Genomic DNA, 24641 nt, shown 5'->3' on the forward strand with positions numbered 1-24641 from the left:
ATAATGTTTTGAAGCAGGACCTCACATATCCCGGAAGGCCTAGAATTCACTCTGTGGCTGGATGACTTTGACCTTCCTGTTTTTTGACACTAGTTTTTTATGCAGTGCTGGGTATCAAACCCCCAACTCATGTATACAGGAAAGCACTCTAGCAACTGAGATATATATCCAGTCCCATCAAGTTTTAATCACTTTATTTTTTTCTCTATCAGCCATGAAATCCAAAATAGTTTCCACTTTATTTTTATGCACAGAAAGCAAGACAGAAACCTGCGTTCTTTTGCTGCCACCTTGTGGTTCATGTTAGAAAGTGCAACTGTGATAAACCTCAAAACGTGACAAGATGAACATTACTGTGTAGCTACATAAAAGTGACACATGCCTTTTAAAAAGCTAAAAGCATAAAGCTCCTTTGTTTAAAATAAAAGATGAATGAGTGGTTGCAATTTGAAAATACCCCTTTGTATTACCTGAAATTTTAAGAGAAACCTCCCCAGATTTTCAGTTCATTTGAACATAGAGACATCTAACCTCTAACTTTCTAAATCAGATAGTGGGTACTCAATAAACAGTAGCAGACAGTAGATACTAATAAACACTTCTATTCCATAGCTATCTTGGTATCACCTGTTCCATCAAATGATCATTTCAATCAAATTAAATAGAAAAGATTTAAAATGGCCTCATGTTAAGGAGACTGCCTTGTTTTCTATAAACAGCTTGTTTTACATAACCAGAAGGGTTAACAATCAAGTCTAAGGAATGAATTACCTTTATGAGAGGATGTGGTGTTTGGAGGAAGGTCTCTTGTGGCCCAAGTAGCCTTGAACTTGCTATGTAATCAAACATCTTATCTTCCTGTCTCTACTTCCCAAGTTCTGGGATTACAGCATCTGCCATGATGCCTGGCTTCAGAAAGGATTACTTTGGCTTTGTTGTTTTGGTGGTGATGGTGGTGCTTTGTTGGTGTTGTTTTAGTGATGGAGATGGTGGTGTTCTTGGTGGTGGTGGTGGTGGTGGTGTTCATGTACCAGAAGACAACCTTGAGTGTCAATCACTTTGAGTCAGGACCTCTTTTCTTGTTCATTGCTGAAGCATGCCAGAGTAGCTGGTCCCCAAGCTTCTGAAATCCCACATTTTTGCTTCCCATCTCACCATAAAGGAGCTGGTGTTACAGCCATGTACTACTGTGTCCAGATTTATGCAGTTTCTGGAGCTTCGAACTCAAGCCTTTGTTCTTGTGCAGCAAGCACTTTACCTACTGAACCACACTCCTAGCCCAGAATTTCTTCTGAGGAGTATGAATGGGTGTGGTTTGCCTAGTGAGTGGGAAAAAATGGCCTGAGCTAGAGAACAAACCATCCAACATGATTTTTAAAATGGTTATTCTAGATCCGCCCACCCCCCCCCCTTACTATAGCACAATAAAGCAGAGTGCTGGCAATGTGATATAGTTCTACTTACGCTTGGAAGTCAGTGTATACACTTAACTCTGGCACAGTGGAAACACAAACTGAAGCCAGCTAGATGTTTGAACCTGCAGGGCACCTTTGCTGAATCAACAAATGGCATGTGTGAGAGGCCTGGGCGCTGTCCTCCAAGTGCCTTTCCAAGGTGGTTCATTGGTCAGATAAAGAGCCTAGGGCAAAGACAAGCAGTAAGCCAGCAGTTCCATCAGCCTAGCCTCACTCAGCACATGACCCTGGACAAGATCTCTCTGTATCTGTTCCTTTACCTGTGAGCAGAAAATATCATCCACTTTAGATACCTTCTTAGACCATAGGGAGATAATCCAGTGGCTGCTGAGTAACAGGGCCTGTGGTAACCACCACAAATGCAACACACACACACACACACACACACACACACACACGTGACATTAGCCATAAGGCTTCAACTAAGGCAAGCATAGGGATAGCAGAGTCACCTGGGACCCCACTTAGCTTGAGCTACACATACCACTTTCCTAACAATACCAGAGTCCCATCTGCATTGGGCCACACGTAGAACCCATCTCCAACACTTCAGAAAGTCACTCCTCCATAGCAACCCCTTAGCAATTCCCCTTTCTAGAAGTCAGAACATGTCTGGGAACATATCTAGAAACTACAGACAAGAAGCCAGTCCAGTCTGGACTAGATTTGGGTGCATACACAGTAGAGCAAACTGTGCTCTCTGAATAAGTTGTCTGGAGATGCCCTATTTGCCACATTATGTCTATGCATGGTAGACCTATGCATTATGTCTATGCATGGTGTGCATACGAAGAAAATCGGATGCATCATTCGAAAGGACACAGATAGGGAATGCACTCTTACATAACCAAGGCTGTCATTCGAACAAGAGAAACATCCCCTTAGCTACCAACTCCTTCTGGACCCCATAAGAGGAAGCCCCAACAATAAGCAATGATCCTGGGCATTCTAGCCCAATTCATCTGCTGCTCTATTGCAGTGTCTCCTACACTGTCCCTTTAAATAAAATTCCTTACTGCTTTGCTATGTGTATAGGCTCTTTCAAGTTCCAATTCTTTGCATAAGATGCCAAGAACTTGGAAACACCTGGTCCAGACAAGATCACTGGCAACAGCTTCAAGTCATGAAAAGACATGGATGAAGCCTAAGTGTTTGCTGCTAAATGAAAGCAGCTAATCTGAAAAGGTGACAGGCAGTGTGACTCCAGTGAACACACACAGAACAATTGCCATTCAGAGCAAACAAGGACCAGAATGTGCTTTCATTCAGCTGTAAACCACTTTAAGTTAATAACCTATGTCTTAATTACAAATATCAATACTAGAAAAGCAATGTGCCTGTGTTCACCTGTGCTAATGGCAATCCAATAGGAAACTTGAAATAACATTTATTCTGCTATTCATTGTGTCGTAATAAAGAGCAAAAAATGTTCCAATCAGTTGATAGGAACAACAAAGACAAAGCTTCCACGATGAGAGTAAGCCACACCCATGCATCTGAGAGGCAACTCTTTAAAAATCATTACATTCATTTAGTCTGTGTGCACACTCACGTGCACATGTGTGTGCATGTGTGTTTGCGTGTGTGTGCATGCCAGAGAACAACCCCACATCTGACAGAGAGCTGATTTCCAAAATATATAAAGAACCCAAGAAACTAGATACCAAAATACCAAATAATCCAATTAAAAAATGGAGTACAGATCTAAAACAGAGAATTCACAACAGAAGAAAGTCAAATGGTCCTCAACCAAAGAATGGATAAAGAAAATGTGGTACATTTACACAATGAAGTATTACACAGCTGGGAAAAAAAAAACACACACAATGACACTGAAATTTGCAGGCAAATGGATGGAACTAGAAAAACAAAAACAGTCCTGGGGTGAGGTAACCCAAACCCAGAAAGACAAACACAGTACTCATTCATAAGTGGATATTAGATGTAAAGCAAAGGGCAAGCAGGTTACAATCCACAACCCCAGAGAAGCTAGGAAAAAACAAACAAACAAACAAACAAACAAAAAAACCCTAAGAGCGACACACATGAAGAGCCCCAGGAAGGGAAAATAGTTAAGATCTCCTGGATTAACTGGGAGGGGTTAGAAGGGAAGGGCTGGGGGATGGTCCGGACATGAGGGACCAAGAAGGCAGAGTTGAGGGAGAGAACAATGAGATACCTTGATAGGAGTCATTATGGGGTTAGAAAGAAACCTGGTGCTAAGGAAATTCCCAGGAATCCAAAAGGCTGACCCCAGCTAAGACTCCCAGCAATAGTGGAGAGGGTGCCTGAGCAGGTAGGTCTCCCGCTTTAATCAGATTAGTGACTACACTAATTGTCATCATAGAAACTACATCCAGTAACTAATGAAAGCAGATGCAGAGATCCACAGCCAAGCACTGGGCTGAACTCCTGGAGTTCAGTTGAAGAGAGGGAGGAGGGATCATTTGGACAAGGGGGGGTCAAGAACATGGTGGGAAAAACCAGAGACAGCTGACCCAAGCTAGTGGAAGCTCACAGACTATAGACTGAAAGCTGGGGAACCTGCATGGGACCAAACTAGGCCCTTTGAATGTGGGTGACAATTATCTGGCTTGATCTGTTGTGAGGGGATGCTGGCAGTAGGACCAGGACTTATCCTGGGTGCATGAACTGGCCTTTTGGAGCCCATTACCTATGAGGGGGGATACCTTGCTCACCCTTGATACAGCGGGTAGGGGCTTAGTTCTGCCTCAACTTGGTATGCCAGACTTTGTTGACTCCCCAGGGAGGCCTTACCCCCTCTGAGGAGGGGACAGGGAGTAGGTGGGGCAGGAGAAGGGGAGGGAAAGGCTACTGGGGTTGGTATGCAAAATGAAAAAAAATTAAATGAAAAAATAAAAGTAAACCAGTATCTCTACTGCAAATAAATAAATAAATAAATTACAAGAATGCTTGGTCGTTGCTAGAACAAATTTTTTAAAGATTTTATTTATTTATTATGTATACAACATTCTGCTTCCATGTATATCTGCACGCCAGAAGATGGCACCAGATCTCATTACAGATGATTGTGAACCACCACGTGGTTGCCGGGAATTGAACTCAGGACCTCTGGAAGAGCAGTCGGTGCTCTTAACCTCTGGGCCATCTCTCCAGCCCGTTAGAACAAAATTTTTAGAAGATTCTTTTACTTCATTTCATCTCTGACATGCAAGACTTGATACTTGATGCCAAGTGACAGATTACAGAGTTGACTTTTACAACCCTGCTGAGCCTCAGTCAGACAACAAATTACTACCCATTTTCTATGAACCAGGTTCCTCTTAGGAAACTCGAGTGCAGTAGAATCCCTTTTTCAGTTTAGCATTAAGACACTGAAATATCTCATGTTTGCTTACATATAAACTTAGGAAAATTATTAAAGGTTTAAAGACCATACTTTGTGTACACACACACACACACGCACGCACGCACGCACGCACGCACGCACGCACGCACGCACGCCGCACGCACGCACGCACGCACGCACGCACGCACGCACGCACGCACGCACACACACACACACACACACACACACACACACACCCTTGAGCACATGTAGACAACAGTGGATTTATCTGCCACCTCAATTTTGAATTCCATGACTTCCCAATCACTGATAGGGAAAAAGAAAAAAGGGTTTTATTGCCTAAAATGTCAAAAACTAATTTGTATCTGATAGTCGTAACAAAGCTCTGAAGAGATTTATTGCTGGTCAGCACAATTACTCTTCTTGTTTCTTTTTACTGAAGAGATAACACACACAAAAAAACAAAACAAAACAAAACAAAAAACAAAGCAAACCAAAACCATGTGCTACTTCACCTCTGCACACGGAGGGAATACAACTTTCCAACATTTGCAATCTATCTCCTGGCACTGACACTGCTGGTACTAACCTGCATGTCTCCTGGCTTGCAAAAAACGGAGACACAAGTATACTGGCCTCCATCCACTCCTTCCAATCTTTGACAGAAAACTTAATAATATTGAGTAACACAGCAATCACCTTTGCCACTGGGATCAAACCTTAAGTCTTGTACAACATCTAAATGTATCATTTGGAGAATGCTGTTTCTCTCCTTCCCGTGGCAAACTCTCTTAAATATAGACTTTTACATTCCCAAGGTCCATTTATGTCATTACCATTTTGTGTTTTATCTACTGGCTCATTCTAAAAGCTAAAGGTGTTAATATTGCTAAAAAAAAAAAAAAGGAAATAAATGGGCTGAAATTATTAGGAGTAAAGGCTACTTCTGAATTCTCTAGTTGTTAACTCCAAAGGCAGGGTATATAAGCAGGGGTGCCCCCACCCCCATACACACACATACTATACACCATGACTGAACAGCACGATATACAGTTTAAGAATTGGGAAGAGGCCTTTAAAAAAAAATCGGCATCCAGCCAGATAAATTCCATGTGGGACTTTTACAGTAGCATGTGCTCATCTAACAGTACAAATTACACACACCTGTGTAAGATGTTTTAAGCATTTATTTTCATTATTTCAAGCTAACTACTTCATTGTTTCAGGGAAATGCCATGCAATATTGTAATGTTGGAGTGAAAAAAAAAACAATGTTTAAAAGATGGCACTCAACCATAACTGGCAGTATGTTAGAAATGTTTGAATGTTTTGGCTTCAGAAAGAATATAGCATGCCCTTGGCATTTCAAGACAGAAGTCCTGACATCCATGCCCACATTAAAATGTCCCTAAGTTTACGCAGGTGCCAGGGCGTTTTCAGAATTACACCTTCACCTCACGTCAAGGCTCCTCATACATAGTTCACAAGTACTGTTTTTATTCACTTCCCTTCGTCAGATGGCCTCTGAATTTGTTTCCAGAGCAGTTCCAACAGAACACCCACACTGGGCAGCCCATGCAATAGAAAATGCACTGTCTCTGGCTCTGGAGACTGAAGTCCAAGATGGATGTGAACAGAGCTGGTTCCTGTCGAACACCCCTTGCCTGAAGTCCAGTGTTCTGAGGACACTGTGTCCCTTGACTCCTGAGAACATCAAGCTGATCTCTGCCTTTGTTCCACACGGGAGTCTCTCTGTATACATATCTACACTGCCTCATTTTATACTTGTCATATGAAGTTAGAAAACACTCTAGTGACCTCACACTGATCCCACATACAATAACCCCATTCCACAGTAAGGTGACATCTGAGGTATTGAAGCTTAGGTCTTCAATATAATCCGGGGGAGGGGGAGAGGCAAGTTCACTCATGGCAGCTATTTTCAAGTTTGAGCAGGGGTATAGCTCAATGGTAAACTATTTGCCTACCTAAGTTTAATCCCAGCACTGTGAAAACACTCTTCTCTCTCTCTCTCTCTCTCTCTCTCTCTCTCTCTCTCTCTCTCTCTCTCTCTCTCTCTCTCTCTCTCTCTCTCCAACCACCCCGTGTCAGGGTCAACTACTGAATCTCCTATGCCAAAAACAGACATTTGCACATGGGGCTCAGCCAAGTATTTTACTGAATGAGTGAGTGAACAAATGAATAAGACTACAAGTGGAAAAAAAATAAAAAACTGGAAGCCAAGAGGTTGAATCATCAGCTAGGTTGAATATTGACTTCCTTTGTGGAATTAGCAGGAATTAAGATTGTGCCCTAGCAAAATTACAAAATGTTCCATGCTCTTTGTCCTTCTAAAAATCATCCAAATCACAAGCATCAAAACCTCAAAAACAGCTAATAGATGCCTATGTATACACGTATGTTTAAATAATCTCTATCTTAAAAACAGTAATGAGTCAAGGGTAGCACATGACTTCAGTTTAAACAGCTTAAGGAATGGTAGTGAGAAAGAAAGGCACCAAGTACAAGACTTCCAGCTTGGTCCATTACTGTACAGTCTCTCAGCAAAGCAGCTTTCCAGCTCTACACTGGGTGTATTTCCTTGTTATAATCTTTTTTATTTTAATAGCCAATCCTTTTTGATAAACTCTGAGATGAACTGGACTCCATAGCAACCTCAGAATAACAAGCTCCTATTTGCAGTAACATGGTAACACAGTATCGCAATAGATAACAGCCACACAAGGAAAGCCTTCTGTTCTATTTCTCCTAATCTCCTCATTCAAATCCTATCACCATGAATTTCCTGGATACTTGGCTTTGAAATACCATATGACTATAAACTTTAAATCCAGACCCAGATAGGTCTACATTCATTATGACAGCAGCATCTTGAAACGGTGAATTATTATCTTCAATTTCCCTGTCATTTATTGTAGCTGCCAGAATGAAATGGTGCACCTTAAAGGCAACACTAAACTGAAGAGCGAATAATAAAGTCTCTTCAATGTTTCATTTATAAAAGCTTATTTTTCCACCATCACATTCTGTACACTATCTGAAATACATATCACTTTGTGAAACTGACATTTTGCATGCAGTGGTCCTACTGAGCCCACGTGCTAATGTCAAGGCTTACTGGGAAGGAGTAAAAGCAGCAGCATCTTTCCACCTTCTAAGAACAAGATTCAGAATCTGGAGAGCTGGCTCAGGGGCCAAGATCACGGCCTGGTCTTGCAGAGTTCAGTTCCTAGGAACCAGATCCAGGGTCTGGAAACCTGGCTCATGGGCCAAGATCACGGCCTGAGCTTGGAAAGTTCAGAGACCAGCACCAGATGGCAGCTCACTAATATTACTCCAGTTCCAGGGGATCCAACACCCTCTACTGCCCTATTCGGGCACTGCACACCTGTGATGTATATGCAAGCAAAACACTCACACAATAAAATCTTCAAGAACCAGAACTGAGCTGGGTGTGGTGGCATTAACCAGCCCTCAGCATTTGGGAGGCAGAGGCAGGAAAAGTTTTCTAAGTCTAGTCTTTGTAGCAAGTCACAGGAAAGCCAGGGCTACATGAGATCGTCTCAATAAGGGGGCAGGGGAGAACCAGAATTGGCTGGGTTTTGGCGTTGGTAGGGAGCTAGGTGGGGTTAAAAAGTCAGTCGCTTCATTATAGCTGCCCCTTTTGTGGATAACTTCACTAATTTTGGCTGTATTTTAAATTGTGCTATAATTGAGGATTGGGTCCTAGCCTAGCATGCTTGAGGGCTTGGTTCAATCTCCAACACCAAAAATATAGAAATAAAAAATTACACCCTAATGTAAGCATTCTAAAAAAGCAAAGGACAGAGGACAAGGAGCAGTCTGTGACAATTAGCTCACTTTGACAGCAAGACAAACCTCCAAACAAAACAAAACAAAAAATTTTTCCAAATGAAGTTTTTTAAAAATCCTGCTAAAAAAAAAAAATCAAATGTGTCAAGTTCTATTTTAACTCTATGTAAAGGCACAACTGCCAGTGACAACTGTAAGGTATTCATTAACTGAACAAAACATGGCTTGTAGTTCCAAGATTGGTCTTAGACTAGAAAGTAAGGTAAGAGGAATGCTCACATCAGTGAAGTACATTCCCTGCACATTCACACAAGCCAGGACGCTGTGAGGTCATAGGAGGGGCCACTGACCAAGTTTATTCACTATGCTGTGAGGGGCAATCCTTATATTTCTACCTGTTGTATATAAAGCTGAGTTTTAAAATGTTCAGAATAGCTACCGAAATCTTTCTCAGCAATGCTTTGAAAAGTCACAGGTTCTGGGAATTTATTGTATGAAACTGTAATTTAATAGAATCAAACTGATTAATTCCCCAAGTATCTTTAACTTCAAAAACCCTACTTCAGAAAAAAAAAAAGTGTCTATCTTCAGTACACTGTCCATTTCCGAAGCATTCATGTTTCTAAACAATTTTAAAAGCTGTACTTAGAAATAATACCAGTTCATTTTAGTCACTGAGTAGATTTTAATACTTCAGGTTCTTAAAAATCCACGTACTTCATATAACCTAATTTCAGAAATGTAAACCATGATTCAATCTTCAAATTTTAATTTAACATATTCTACCTCCCACTCTGTAACTATGAACAAGAAGAAAATTTATTTAAGATATTAAAGATAAGATTTCATTTGGATTAGTATCTGCAAATCTAATGTTAAGACTAACCATAGCTGCAACCTCACTGATGTGTGGATTCTCAAGATCATAATAAACACACAATGAACACCTACCCTTAGAGTGAAGCAGTGCTTGGAAGAAACTGCTACTGACACCTATTTTATACTTTCAAGAGCCCACCACCCTGTGTAGCTCTGGATCAGGCTAATGAGCATCATTTCCCATCATGTCCAGGACTCTGAAATAAGACTGTTGTTCCAAAGACTTCTTAAAAACAGCACTTTTTGAGGGCTGCAGACATCATCTCTAGGACTGAGCATGGCTCGGCAGTGTGGACATCAGTGTATTAATGTATCCAACAAATAACCCAGTAAACTGCTACCATTTAGCTCCTAGGTTTGTTATAATAATTACTTCACATTCTATGTAATAAAACAGAATAGACTCGAATTCTTATTTCTATAAATAAACACTGAAAGAAATATTTAAAGATCTCCAATTTAATGGGATGTAGAGCTGGACTTTCAGAAACAAATACACTGGCTAATAATTATCTGCAATCATGTGACAATTTTCATTAAAATTTGTTATGTAATTTAAAAAAAGAAATACAAGATACAAGTTTCTTTGCAACAAACAGCAATAAGAATCCATTCTGTAATTATCTTAATAAAGCACTTATATCTCTAATGAAGTTACTTTAAAACTAACTAGAAATTTGAGAGAATTAAAATGGCAAAGAGTGAAATAACTACAAATGTTCATAAATGTTTTTTTACTTAAACGTATCTGGTACCAGAGCTAAAGACTTTCTGCATGTATAATTTTAACACAACTTACAAAGCCCATTATAATTTAAAACTACTTTCAAAATCTGCTACCATGAATCAAGAAATTCATATATTCAAAGTTAGTTGTGAAAAATTAATCACAGACAATTTCAACAACACTTACTCTCAAAAATTAAAGAATTTAGCTATACTTGGCATTCTTATACATGATGATGGGGGCTGAGAGCAGCAAGGCTATAGGGGCTCAGTCACCAAAAGGCTTTAATAATTCTCCATAACAAATAATATTCTGGAAAAATAAATCAGAATGTAAATACAATGTGATTCCTCCTGTGGCTAAGGGGCAGTATTTAATAAAGAAAGTTGGTTCAAAATATTGGTAAGTACACATGGCCTAGGAAATATATAGTTAAAAAAAAATCTAAAAGAGTGAGAATAGAAAACTGAGGGACATGACTCATGAATGCTGTCTACCGAACTGAGGTTCTCACACCTGCCTTCCTCATCTAGAGAACCTGTTCACCTTCTCTGTGGATAGCAGGAAGCGAGTGAATTACACAGCTACAATCTTGAGAAGGAGGGAATCTAGCCAAAGCCAGCCAAGACATATAACCCTACTTCCCATCAGTGGTAATGAGAATATTTTATTTTAAATGGAACATGAAGAATTAAAGTACAGCCTTAAGGTTTCAATTTTGCACTTTGAATATCAAGATAGCAATTACTCCAAAAATCACAGAAACATGTTGAACTAACTAAACAGAAAAACAAAGTGGGTATTTAAGTCAACACATTTATCGTCATTAGTAAAAACAGATGTCCTTATAACTCCAGTCTACAGACAACACACTTCATAATATCATTATTCATTTAAAGTACTACAAATGTTTACAAAGAACATTTGGATTTCACAATTGCTTATAGAATACCTTACAATATTTAAAACATCATGATGCTTTATATGAAAAATCAATGAAGACAACTTAATCTTTCTCAGCAAAAAAAAAAAAAAAGATTCAGTATCACAAATTTAATGTGTAAATTTATACATGAATTCAAAAAGGAATCCATTAAAAACTTGCATTGCCACACAACTACCTATTTTGTAAAATGATAAAAACGATGTACTTTTTGAAAACATGTACATCAGAACCAGAAGATTAATGTTTACTTTTTCCTTTATTAGCAACATTTGGTGTGTTTTTCTGTTTGGGTTCCCAGAGCGCATTTTTGACAAATCTTGAGGCAGCGCCTCTGTCCAGCTTGGCAGCCTTTTTCTTGTCTGTTATTTCTTTGACTCTGTTCATGTAGACTCTGATTCTTTCCTTAGAGATAAAAAGAAAGAAAAATAAAAGGCAATGATTTCCTAAGCTGTTTGCTATTGCTAGGTTTTATCACGCTCTTTCTCAGTGAAAATCAACAGTGAGTATTTATTGTCCATTAACTCCATGGTACTAGGGAGGACAAGCATGCCCCATGCGTTCTTGGAGCTGACAGTCTAGGGGGAAAATATACTTTAAACTCCCTTCAGTGGACACAGGGATGCTCCCAGCACTTGGAGGGAAGAGGCAGGAGGATTAAGACATCAAGATCAGCCAGTTTGAGGCCAGCTTGGGCTCCACAAGACCCTGTCTGAAAACAGCAACAAAGAATCAAACATTTTAGAAGTGTTCTGAACTCTTCCAGAGAAAGGCTCGCACTAGGGTATCACTATAGCAATAAACAATGTTAAATTCTCCCATCATTTTACTAGACAGAAAACAGGTAAGGCAGTATTTATATCTATTTTATGTTACTGTCTAGTGTTATAATAAAAAAAGGCAGAATGAAATAGATCTTTTATTCAATTTCATAATTTTGACTGGTAAACTATGTGAAGTTTTCTAATAAAATATACAGACTTTAAAGATAAGAAACCACTTTAAATCTCCTGAGAATATTACTTAGAATAAATAAATTTTATACTTCAAATGGTGAAATAAAGTTGATGAAAACCATAAAATACAGTAAATGGCTGATCACTGTTCAAAAACAAGTTTCAATGAAATAAAATAGGTATATGAACATATACAGTAAAATACAGAACCTTACAAGTGTTTCATTATCAGAACTAAGTAACTGCTCAAACTCCTCTCTGGCTCCTTCCTCTCTGGTGTAAAAACTGCAACCCTTACAAAATAGCACATCTACCCTAGGTCTGCCCTAGGACCTTCCTCCTGCTTATTGTTCTGCCTCCAAATATCTATCCACTTACCCCCTCCCTTCTAGTCTGCTCAACTATGTGCAGTGTTTATTTTACTATGGTTACTGTGTGTTCCCCTTCATTGTGGGTATGGCATCTGCCACATTCCTCTGAGGCATCATCTCACTTGAAAAATGATGCCCAGCTCTTAGTAGGCACTCAAATATCGCTGGATGAATAAGGTGACTGTTTTCCCACTTGTGATGCATATGACAAATAGCAAACAGATTTCCTCTAATTCTGTGATCAATTATAATGTCTATTGCAAGGTCAGAAAAGGGTAATAGACTTAAGAATGTTTTTTATTTGCCAATCCTTATCCAGAAAATTAATGTTCTCTCCATAAAGCAGACTCTGAAGGGGAATGAAGACAAATGGTCTATCCTTTTACAAACTCAATATTGAGTACTGTAAATAACTGTGTTGAAAAATAATTTCATAAAAGGACACTATTAGGAAGCTAGAAAGATAACCTGTATTTCTTAAAGTCAGTATCATAGGGCAAATAAAATCTATAGATATTCCTTTATGCTTTTTTCTTAAAATTGTTTCACAACGGCTACATTTAAGTATAAATCTATTTTTTCCCCAGGAACCATAAAAGAAGAAAATATCCTGGTCTATACAATTTTTAATGAAGATAAAAGGCCTGAATTACTCATTTTATTTTTAAGTAAATTACCTATGTGCTTTACCAAGATGTAAATAACACACTTCACTAGCTATTATAAGACTTGAAAACAAGGATACAATGTCAAATGTGTTTTACATATATATGCACATTATATTTTATGTGCATAAAGAATAAATTCATTAAAATTCTTATTCATAAAGCCAAGTCAGTAAGGTAACTATAAGTTTGATTTCTATTTTTCTCCTTCTAGTTGGATGATTTGATTTAATATTTGAAGTCAGCAAAAACTCCAAGATATTAGATCTTATTTAGTGTACTTATACATCTAAATGGAATACAGAGACAAACCCAGAAGATTTATTACAGGTTATAAATATGTCACTGATGCAGAATTACTGGACAGTATACATACAGCTGGTGCCAGAAAAGCTTTTAGCTTTGTTGCTGAACTGAATTCTTTACTGCTGAGAAAATGAGTTAATGGAGGAATTGAAAAGGTAGGAGAGAATTTCCCCATCTTTGCTAGTAAATCAACTGGAATACACTTTTAAGAATTGTGTAAGAGTTTTTTTTTTTTTCTTAAGTAGTCCTGGAGATGAATAAAATTTTAAGAATTTATAGGAAAAATAATATGAAAGTTATAAATAATTACTAGAATAATGCCATTCTGCTCTAATTCTGATCTCCCTAACCAGTGTGATAATAGCCATATGACTGAAACTGCAGAGTTACAGCAGACCTATAAATAGGCATAAATCACAGATGTCTTACCAATTCTTGCTTCACTGGATGCTCCTTAGGATTAACTCCTTGAGTTGCCAAATAAACTGTAAGAGAAAGACCTGCATTAAATAAAGTGCTATATATAATAGTAGGAATGTTATAATAAAAGAAACCCAGTTATTCCAAAAAGAAAAGTTGCAAAACTAATTCAATTTCAAATTATTTAACTTCTATGAAATATTAAGTTTGTGTGTGGCTCACAGGCATCCCGTAGTCTCACATAAAAGAAAAAAAGCATTTGACTTATATTATAAAGGATAATTTTGTTAACTGCTAGCTCTTAAAAACAAATCACCTTTGACACAATAATATACTTTCTAATGAACTACAGAGTAACATACTTACCCCAAAACATTGAATTCAATGTGTATGCAGAAACTAAATCCACCTTTGCTTGCTCCAGTGGGTCCAACTAGTAAAACAGAAAGAGACGAGGAAATGAAAGACACACACAAACTTTGAACACCAACAGATACATGCTAAACTTTTCCCAACCACAAAGTATCAAAGGCATGTTTTTCTCACTTCCTATAATCCAATAATAAAAGAATCTAGAATAATTTATACAAAATAAAGTTTTCTTAACCAATGATTCTTTTGGGTTACTTCTGAGACTGTATTTAATTACAGTACTTCTCCCTTCCCGTTCTTCCCGCAAACCCTCCTGTATACCCCTCCCTGCTCTCCTCCATATTCAGGGCCACTTATTTTCATCAGTTGCTATTGTACACTTACATATATATGTATATACATACAGATACCCAAGTATAACCAGTGGGGTTTTGGCTTTTTGTTTTGTTTTACTAAAAATTTTCACTTCAAGGTATCATTTTTGGTTAAACAAGGAATTTTTGCAGTCCGAGAAAAATTCTTCTAAATAATATCAATTTCAAAGGTATAATCCGGGCTTTTATGTCAAAAGTAATTATTCAACATAAGCATTGTACACGATTCACTTATTTTTTTTAAAGATTTTATTTATTTATTTATTTATTTATTTATTATGTATACAACATTCTGCTTCCATGTGTATCTGCACACCAGAAGAGGGCACCAGATCTCATAACGGATGGTTGTGAGCCACCATGTGGTTGCTGGGAATTGAACTCAGGACCTCTGGAAGAGCAGTCAGTGCTCTTAACCTCTGAGCCATCTCTCCAGCCCACTATTCACTTATATATAAGAAACAGAACAAAATGCTTAGGTAATACCAATTATAGGAGAAACAATTTAATTACTTTTTTTGCATTGCAGATAACTGATATCATTATAATACTTAAAAGAACAAAAATTCTGTCAAAAAGAATGCTGTGAGTGTCCTTGCTTTTCAAAATCAAGTTCCCAATGCAAGGGCTTTGTAGGATGTCTGGCTAAATATACTCTAACAGTTCCACACCTGAAACTCCAGCAGGAAGACATAGACAATGCTAATAAACTATTTCAGAAGTTTCTGTCTTTGAAATTCATCTGCAGATAACAGATTTTAAAATGTCTTCTGCTGCTGGGCACTAGTGGTGCACACCTTTAGTCCCAGCACTTGGGAGGCAAAGGCAGGAGGATCTCTGTGAGTTCAAGGCCAGCTTGGTTTTCAGAGTGAGTTCCAGGACAGCCAGGGCTATACAGTGAAATCCTATCTCAAAAAACAACAACAAAAATACCTTCTGCAACAACTCATTTCTAGAAACAGACATCATGGTCTTCAGCATGTCATCCACAGCACCCAGGGAGCTCTCTAGGGCTGATAAAGATTCATGAATCTCTACAGGATAGTCTTCATTCATTTCTTCACCTGCCATTTTGACCAACTGAAAAAAAAGAAATTCTCAGAATTCATATTGGAGACAGAGCTTTAGAAAGAAAATGAAAAGTACATTTACTTTTAAGTAAGGTTAGTAAGAGAATCTTGCCTGGGGTTGCTGGCGCACGCCTTTAATCCCAGCACTCAGGAGGCAGAGGCAGGTGGGTCTCTGTGAGTTCAAGGCCAGCCTGGTCAACAGAGCGAAGTGCCAGGGCAGGCTCCAAAGCTACACAGAGAAACCCTGTATGGAAAAAAAGTAAGTGAATCAGCATGCCAGCCTAGAACAGCAACCTTCCAGCATCTCTTCCTAAAATGTACTTCCTTCCTGGGAAAAGGGAAGGACTCTGTGCAAGCCACACATCAAGCCCTTGAGACTTTCAAAGCTCTGAAACATGATCTAGTATTAATAAGCAAAACTCATGTTCACCCAGATTCATTGGCACATGCACTTGTAAGTGGAGGATGAGCAGTTCCAGGATGCCCTAAGCTACAGGTAAGTTCTAAGTTCAAGACAGCCTCTGCTACAAGAAACGCCATCTCAGCAATGAAAATAAATGGGGAAAACTACATTTTTTAAAGCATTGTATTGAAGACAATTTTTTTCATTTTTTATCAATTTATTTTTTTACATTCCAGACAATTTTTTTTAAACTGAAAGTCTGATAAACAAATCCTCTAACGTCTGCTGAAGAAATCAACAAAGTGAGTTTTCCTGAAATTTTTCTTTTATTTGGATTTTTAAAACTTAGAGATGTCATTTTGACAGTTCATTGTATTAAACTTAAAAAACAAATCCTAGATATGAAAAATCTTTATCAACTATCACTTTTCAAGTTCAAGTTCATATATGTATTTATAGTCCTTAAGCATCTTAGCAATTGCTGAATGCCAAGGTGGATTTTTTTTTTTGGGGGGGGGGTGGAGAGGTTACTAGAAGCAGACACTTGAGCTTTCAGTATTGCCTACTTTAACACGGACTGTTACCTTATGGGAAAAAAATCACTAAATCTCTCTGGGCTTCAAAGTTTTCACTTACAAAAAGATCTAATTGGTTTAACGATCTGTAAGGTTCATTATCAAAATTATGGGTAATTTTGGTGTATATGAAATGGTATTATAGATGTATAATGTCTGTCATTTAAGGATACATACTGAAGTACACAGTGATAAAAATCATGAATTTACTTGTTTAAAAAAAGCAGCCTTCATAAATTAAACTAAAGAGTAAAGAATAATTTACATGGATTATTACAATGAAGTTAGATAGCAGTTACTGTCACATATTGAGTCTTTGAATAGACTCAGGTCATGCACTGCAGGATGATGAGAAGAAGGTGTAGCCTAGAACATTTACATGGCTATTACAGGATAGAAAGAAAGGATAGGAGGTGCTCACCGGACCTGCACAGCTGCTCAACAACATTCATAAATTAATACTGTCAACAAAGGCTGACATTTCAGATCGCTTGATTATATTACAGAATGTCTTTAAGACATTCTAATTTTAGTGGGCAGGGCTGGGCAGCTGCTTGGGAACTGAACCTTAAAGAATGCTAAGTATGAACCCCACCTCTAAGCTACACCTCTAACCTCAAAATACCATAATTCCTTCTTTAAAACATCTCCATGTGAAAATACATAGATCAGGTCTAAATACAAATAAAATATACCCTGCACAACAGGAAACAAAGCGTCTCTGAATCAATCTAACAAACAAGCAGAAACTACAAACAACCCCAAGGAAAGTAGACAAAGAAGTCAGAGGCTCACAATGGAATCCAGATGACTATTAAACAAAGAAAACTACTCACCGTCACCAAGGAAAACAAGATGCCACTTTTCATGTGTCAAACCGCATGTAATGTAAGCAAAGGTGGCCACAAACAGGCCCTTTTCACAATTAGCAGTTTGATTTAATTAAGCATCTTTTGGATTTGATACTCCATTTCAAAATCTTATGTATATGGTTCCTTGGCCCAATAAATTTACTTCTCAGAAATGTACATTTAGTTGAGATAGCAAAACCTAAGACATTTAAGAAACCCTACTTTTAAGAGATAAGACCTGGCTGGCAGTTTTGTGGACACATTTGGGGGCAAGTTCAAGATTGGGACTTTGGTGCTTTTCTCTCCCTCTCTGCATTGGCCTCTCCCTGTCACACACAAGAGCAACAAGGACAACAGCCATGAACTGAAATCTCCAAAACTATGAGTCAAATAAGCCTTTCCTCTTTTTAAGTTTATCTCACATTTCTGTGGCAGCAACAGAAAACTAACATACTTATACATACATGTTAGTGTTTTTTAATACATACAAAATAAACTGTTAACTGTAGCTACTTCCAGGAAAGGAAAGGCAGGGAAGTGAGACAGCATACCTTCTTACAGTCTCTGAACTATGATTGTCAGAGATTTATGTAATGTTTTATAACAAATTTATAAATAAAAGTTCTGCATGTTTGACATTTTGAAATTTACTGGAGATGCACTCATTTCCCCCTACTTAGCAGTCAGAGTCAAGCCTATTATTCTTTAGCTCTACTACATCCAAACAACCAAAATGTCTTCTTTTCCTTAGAGTTGAATTTTCTAGCCAACATGAAGGTATATTCTTCCTCAATCTCATTGCCTCCTCCAGTTTGGCTTCCTGAAATGTCACACCTCCTATCTGCTCTCTCAAAGGTGCCTCCACAAACCTAACTTTTCTTGGTACCCACTAGCCAATTCAACTGTAAGTAACCATTCCAGCTCGAAGTGCACTAGCTTTCCTGAGGAAATTCACAAAGGACACTATCAATTCCCAGTTCCTGAACTCACTGCTTGCTCCCTACTCAGCACACAGTGTACACTAGCATGTCAATGAAGAACATTTACAGAACACTCACTCACCACACAAGTATCAAGCACTGACAACACATCACCCTGATATTAGGAATACACTGATAAGCAGAAACCTGCTACACTGAGCTTTTGTGCTTACTGCCCTAATCAAATAATCACAGAAATACAAATTACAATGACATGGGGACATACAGGGTACCCTGACACTATGAACTTGCAGACATAACAAGACCTGAGGAAAGCAAACCTATCTTCAAGAAAGCACTCTTCCAGGATGAGAGATACCATATCAGAGGGAGCCACTATAGGTTTGAGAAGAGATCTGGAACCAGGGAGATCTCCAGAGACCTACAAGGATGACACAATCTGACAATCCAGGCAATGGTGGAGAGGATAACCTAAAAGCCCTTCCCCTAAAATGAGATTGATGACTTCTCTTTATGCCATCCTAGAGCCCTCATCCAGTGGCTGATGGAAGCAGAGACAGACATCCACAGATATACACTGAGCTGAAATCAGGAATTTAGTTGAAGAGAGGGAGGAATGAAGAACAAAGGGGTCTGTACCAGGTTGGAGAAACCCACAGGAACAGCTGGCCTGAACAAGGAGAGCACATCGACCCCAGATGCTGTCAGGGAGACCAGTACAAGACTGATCCAGAACCCTGAACATGGATGTCAATAAGGAGGCCTCTGCACTCCAGGGAGCCTCTGGTGGTGGATTAGTATTTTTCCCTGGTGCAAGAAGGGACTTTGAGAGCCCATCCCACGTGAAGGGTTACACTCTGGCCCTGGACACATGGGAAGGGCCCAGGCCCAGCACAGGAAGATTTGGTGGACTTTGCAGAGCCCCCGTTGAGGGCCCTACCCTGCCTGGGGAGTGGTGGGTGGATGGGGTGGGGGGTAGGTTGGGGTGGGGGAGGAGGGATGGGGTGAGGGGAGGGAGAGGGAGAAGGGACTTAAATGTGAAACAAGCTTGTTCCCTAACTAGAACTAATAAATTAAAAAATATATATATTAAGTAGAAAGAAAGAAAGAAAGAAAGCACTCTTCAGTGGAGTCAAGTGAACAAAAACAGCAGAGGGGCATGAGGGAAAGGGGGAGTCTTCATGGCAATGCCCTAACTAGGTTCAGCCTCACTGAGCCCAGCAATGGCTCCTTATCCTTTCAGGGCAAACCTCTTTTACACAACATGATGGCATTTTCAAAGTCTGGCCCTCTCATCCTCCAATTTTAATTGCTATCTTTCCCTCACACCAACACCACATTCAGCCTCTGCTTCCGTCCTTAATCTACATGAGTAAATGCCTGCAATTCTAGAGCTAGACCAGTCATTCAAAACAGAATCAGCTGTGGGTACCAGGAAAAAAAGACTTACTAAAGCACCCTGACTGGGTCAGGGTAGGGGGTCTGAGAGGAGATAGGACGGGAGAGGGGGGTTGTTATTATTAAAACATATTGTATTGCATTGTGAAATTCTCAAAGAATGAATATATTAAAAAACACAGCTGGCCAGGCGCTGGTGGCACACGCCTTTAATCCCAGCACTTAGGAGGCAGAGGCAGGCGGATCTCTGTGAGTTCAAGACCAGCCTGGTCTACAGAGTTCCAGGGTAGGCTCCAAAGCAATACAGAGAAACCCTGTCTCGAAAAAAAAAAAAAAAAAAAATAAAGAGTTGGCACAAGGCTGGAGTCCTGAGGTGTTGAATATCTCATGTGACTTATTTAATACAGGACACTACATACTGTGTAATTTATCCCCAAGACCACAAAAGTCACTTGAATCTATGCTGATACTGTTCACCATCATGAGCGCCATAACATACTCATTAGCCAAGAAAAGAGTACAGCTTCTACATGAACTCGAGCGCACACATGCACAAAGGTTAACTGGAACCCAAGTCTGGACACTCTTAACATCATGTTACATTTTGGACTTACAGATATTAGAAGTTACTACATGAATCCAGGAGAAAAATACCTAGTAATTAATATTTGGAAGCTGTTTCCATCTCTATAGCAATTCAGAGTTCCACACAGTTACCACATTAGTGAGAGAAAGAAAATACAACGTATACTTAATTGATTTTTAAACAGAGCAATTTGCAGGCTCAGCACCATAATTCTATTCCTATGTTTTACACAGCATTACCTTAGAAAATAATGTGAAATGTATATGTAAGTTCTCAATAAATACTACTACTGTCTTGGTCAAACAGTGATTCTTTTAGTAATGTCTGTAATTTTCAGTAAAATCTGAGAATATATAATGCTTCCTTTTCAAAAGTATATTAACCTCTAAAAACACATCATAGCAGTTAGAGAAACGGCTAAGTGGATAAAGCACCTGCCCCCACCCTAAACTTGAGGATTAGAATTCACATCTCCCGCACCCTCATAAATGCAGGGCAAGCATGAAAGGTGACCCAACACACAGATGGCAGAAACAGGGAATCACCGGGAAAGCTAGCTAGACTGGCTGAAGTTAGTGAGTCTCAGGCTCAATGAGAAACATTGTGCAGTGCCACTCAATAAACACAGTAGAGAAGGATAGAGGAAGACATCTTTCGACCTCCACATACACACAAATGCACATATAGTCAAATATGAGAAAACACACACAAAAAAATCCAAAAGTCCAGTAATAAAAGTACATAAATGACAAGACTAGAGAGATGGCTCAGCAGTTAAGAGCACTTTATCGTCCAGAGAACCTAAGTCTGGTTTCGAGCAGCCAGATTAGGAAGCTCACAACCACCTGTAACTCAGGCTCCATGAGATCTGACTTTTTTTTTTACTGGTCTCTGTTGGCACCCACATACATGTGGCATACATACAGAAAGAGGCATGAGTACACACACATAAATAAATAGATATTTTAAATACATATATTACAAAGAGATGGGGTCACATTGGAATCAACTTCTATTCAATCCTTACTTCAGTGAGTTTTCAAAATTAAAGGTAGGAAGCAGCAAAAACTACCTTCTGCAAAGTAGAAATTTGTTGATTACAGTTATCTCTGAAAAAAATGATAATAATATGGATGTGTTGAAGGTTAAATAAATAATATCAGTAACACTCAAAATATTAGCTAGTAATATTGTTCTGTGAACATGAAAGTACCCCAATGCAGACTATTTAGAACCTTCTATAACGGGTTAAATGCTTGAAAACACTAGCCACTGTTACTGACATAGCAGTTTTAAATGTTAGAAACAATGAAGAGAAAATTGTGTCCCTATAGGTAATGGAAAGCATCTACCACATCTCTGATTTGAGGGATTTCTATTCCTTTTTTAAAAAGAACTGTTTGCATTGTCATCTTATCTGGTAACAAAACAATGTGGCCTGTCAATTACTCCAACCACGAGTAGTTTTCTAAAGTTTAATAAGGCCTGGCTGTTATTTATAAATAAAAAATAAATGGTTGATATTTAGTTATGTGTACTCTTAGCCTAAATTGTTAATAACTAGACCATAAACCAAGGCAAATACACCTTTTCCAAGCCAAAAGTAAATTGCTGTCAACAAATTTTAAGTCATTAAACCTATCTTCTAACAGAAGTTTGAGTCATGCTGAAGTTTTCCCAGATCATAAAGAAATATTAATTTCTTGACATAATCAACGGCAGCAGGCAGTTGTTGGCCGCAATGGTGGCACACACTTAATCCCAGCACTTGGGAGGCAGAGAAAGGCGGGCCTCTGACTTCGAGGCCAGCCCGGTCAATAGAGAGAATTCCAGGACACCCAGAGCTACACAGAAAAACCCAGTCCTGGGAAAAATAAAATAAAATTAAGGACGCCGTTATCTCAAGAGAGCTAACACTGCCACCGCAAGCATTCCGATCTTGGGCAGGATAATAAGGACTGCATGAAAAAACTACTCTTTCCACCTTCCATCTTGGCCTTAATCCGTTTGGATTTGAAATCAGAAACAGATGGCGTTAGGTTTTTCACTCGTCGCTTCTCAACCCTTGAAAGGCAACGTTAAAAATCGAAGCAATCGAAGCAAAAAATGCAAGATTGGGAGAGAAACCAGGGGCCAAAGCAAGACAGAGCCTGGAAGCCGCCATTGACAGGCTAAGGGGACCGCCGGGACCACGCCAGCGGCACCGGGACCCCGCTGGCTGCCCCCCCGTCGGCCACAGAATGCACAGGATGGACGCGATCCTGGGGCGCGGGGAAAGGAACCGTGACAGGAGGACGACAATCACCGGGGCCGAGCTTTGCACTATACCTTAGGACCGTGGACGCCTGTCTCCGGGAAAGAGGTCGCACGGTGATGACGCCATGACACGCCTCCGGCTGCCACGCGTGCGTCGCTCCGGGTCTCGCGCGTGCGTAGTTCGGTCCCGTGGCTCGCTTCCCACTGTCCTGCCGCTGTCCCATCCGAGGGCCAAGACCGAGGCTCTTAGAGTTTCGGCCGGGTGGGAAGCGTGAGGAAGGAGCCTGGCATCTTGTTTAGATTAGGCTCCTGCCCTCGCAGATGCAGCTTAAGTGTTCCCTACAGCTTTGTTCAGGTCTTTGCGTTGACAGAAACTGGGTCCAGAGCTCAGGGCTCCCCTAGACAAGGGCCTACTGCACGTCTGCCAACTGCCCGTCCAAGGGATACTTACGAAAATACAGTAAAACAAATTTTAAATGGGGTGTGGACATACATATGCGAAGGTTTGTTATTTTGCCTCTGTTTTGAACTGGTCTCGGGTAACCTGGTTGGCCTTGAATTCACAATCCCTTTGTTCTTTCTGTGTGCTGGGGATACAGGCTGTGCCACCATTCCTAACTGTGCTGGATAGTTTTATGTCAACTTGACACAAGCTAAAGTGACCTGAGAGGAGGGAACCTCAATTAAGAAAATGCCTCGCGGGCGGTGGTGGCTCGCCTTTAATCCCAGCACTTGGGAGGCAGAGGCAGGCGGATCTCTGTGAGTTCGAGGCCAGCCTGGTCTTGAGTGAGTTCCAGAACAGCCAGGGCTACACAGAGAAACCCTGTCTCAAAGAAAAAAAAAAAAATGCCTCCATAGGTGATCCTGTAAGGCAATTTCTTAATTAGTGATTGATGGGAGAGGCCAGCCCATTATGAGTGATTCTAACCCTGTGCCAATGGCTCCAGGTTGTATAAGAAAGCAGGCTGAGCAACCACGAAGAGCACGTCAGTACGCGGGACCCCTCCATGGCTTCTTCATCAGCGTCCATCTCCAAGTTCCTGCCCTGTTTAAGTTCCTGTCCTGACTTCCGTCAGTAATAGACTATGATGTGGAAGTGTAAGCTGAATAAATCCTTTTCTTCCCAACCTTACCCGGCTGAGTCATCTCTTGGCCCCCTCAGTTTTAAACATTCATCTAAGATGAAATACATAATACTGCATTTTCAAAATTCATCATTATCTATTCAATTATCAGATCCAACAATTTATCCTTTGAAATTACCTTTTAAAGTTCTTGAATTTCTCTCTCTCCCCCTGTCTGTTCCTTTCTTTCTCTCTGCTTCTCTGCCTATCTGTCTCACCACCACTACCTCTCTTTTCTCTTCTGCTGCTCCTGTCCCCAGAGGCCAGTCTCACCCCCTCCCCTCCCTCCTTTTTCCATTCCCTTTGCCCTAGTAAAAACACCTCCACTTGAGTTCTGTTGCATGGAGTCTTTCTCTTGAGTGCTGTTTTTTAAATCACAACAGAGATGCAAAGCCAAATATTGTGAGGAGAATAGGAACCGTTGGAACACTCAGTCCAACAGGATGTCTTTATCAAATCCCTCCCCTCATTGTTCAAGGAATCCTGGAGAAGGCTGAAAGAGTACTTAACCTTGGGGCTAAAGACATCCCTCTTCCCAGGGCTCAGGGATCATCATGGAAGAGGGGACAGTACGCTTTTAAGATCCATAGGCAGTGGATGGCTACAACGAAACAGTGTTGTCTCTGTGTGAAAGGCAGTTGCATATGAACTCACAGTGACTGTGACCAAATGCACAATTCTTTTTCAAGATCATGCAAGATAAAACCCCAGCGTGGAAGAAGGAAGGGTCATAGAATTGCACCCCTAGGGAGGGAGCTATGGGCAACTGATGGCTGTGGGAAGG

The 24641-nt window shown here is 39.8% G+C and overlaps 1 protein-coding gene across 1 annotated transcript; it reads right to left on the reverse strand.

Moving 5' to 3' along the window:
• Positions 1–11113: 11113 nt before the first annotated feature.
• C1d (C1D nuclear receptor corepressor) lies at positions 11114–22838 on the reverse strand. Its single transcript, NM_001246784.1, is given in 5 exon segments — positions 11114–11594; positions 13917–13972; positions 14274–14340; positions 15587–15733; positions 22806–22838. Coding segments are annotated over 4 exon segments (426 nt in total). The 5' UTR covers positions 15725–15733; positions 22806–22838; the 3' UTR covers positions 11114–11429.
• Positions 22839–24641: the final 1803 nt, after the last annotated feature.

This window comes from Cricetulus griseus (genome assembly GCF_003668045.3).
Source record: "Cricetulus griseus strain 17A/GY chromosome 1 unlocalized genomic scaffold, alternate assembly CriGri-PICRH-1.0 chr1_1, whole genome shotgun sequence".
NCBI lineage: Eukaryota > Metazoa > Chordata > Mammalia > Rodentia > Cricetidae > Cricetulus > Cricetulus griseus.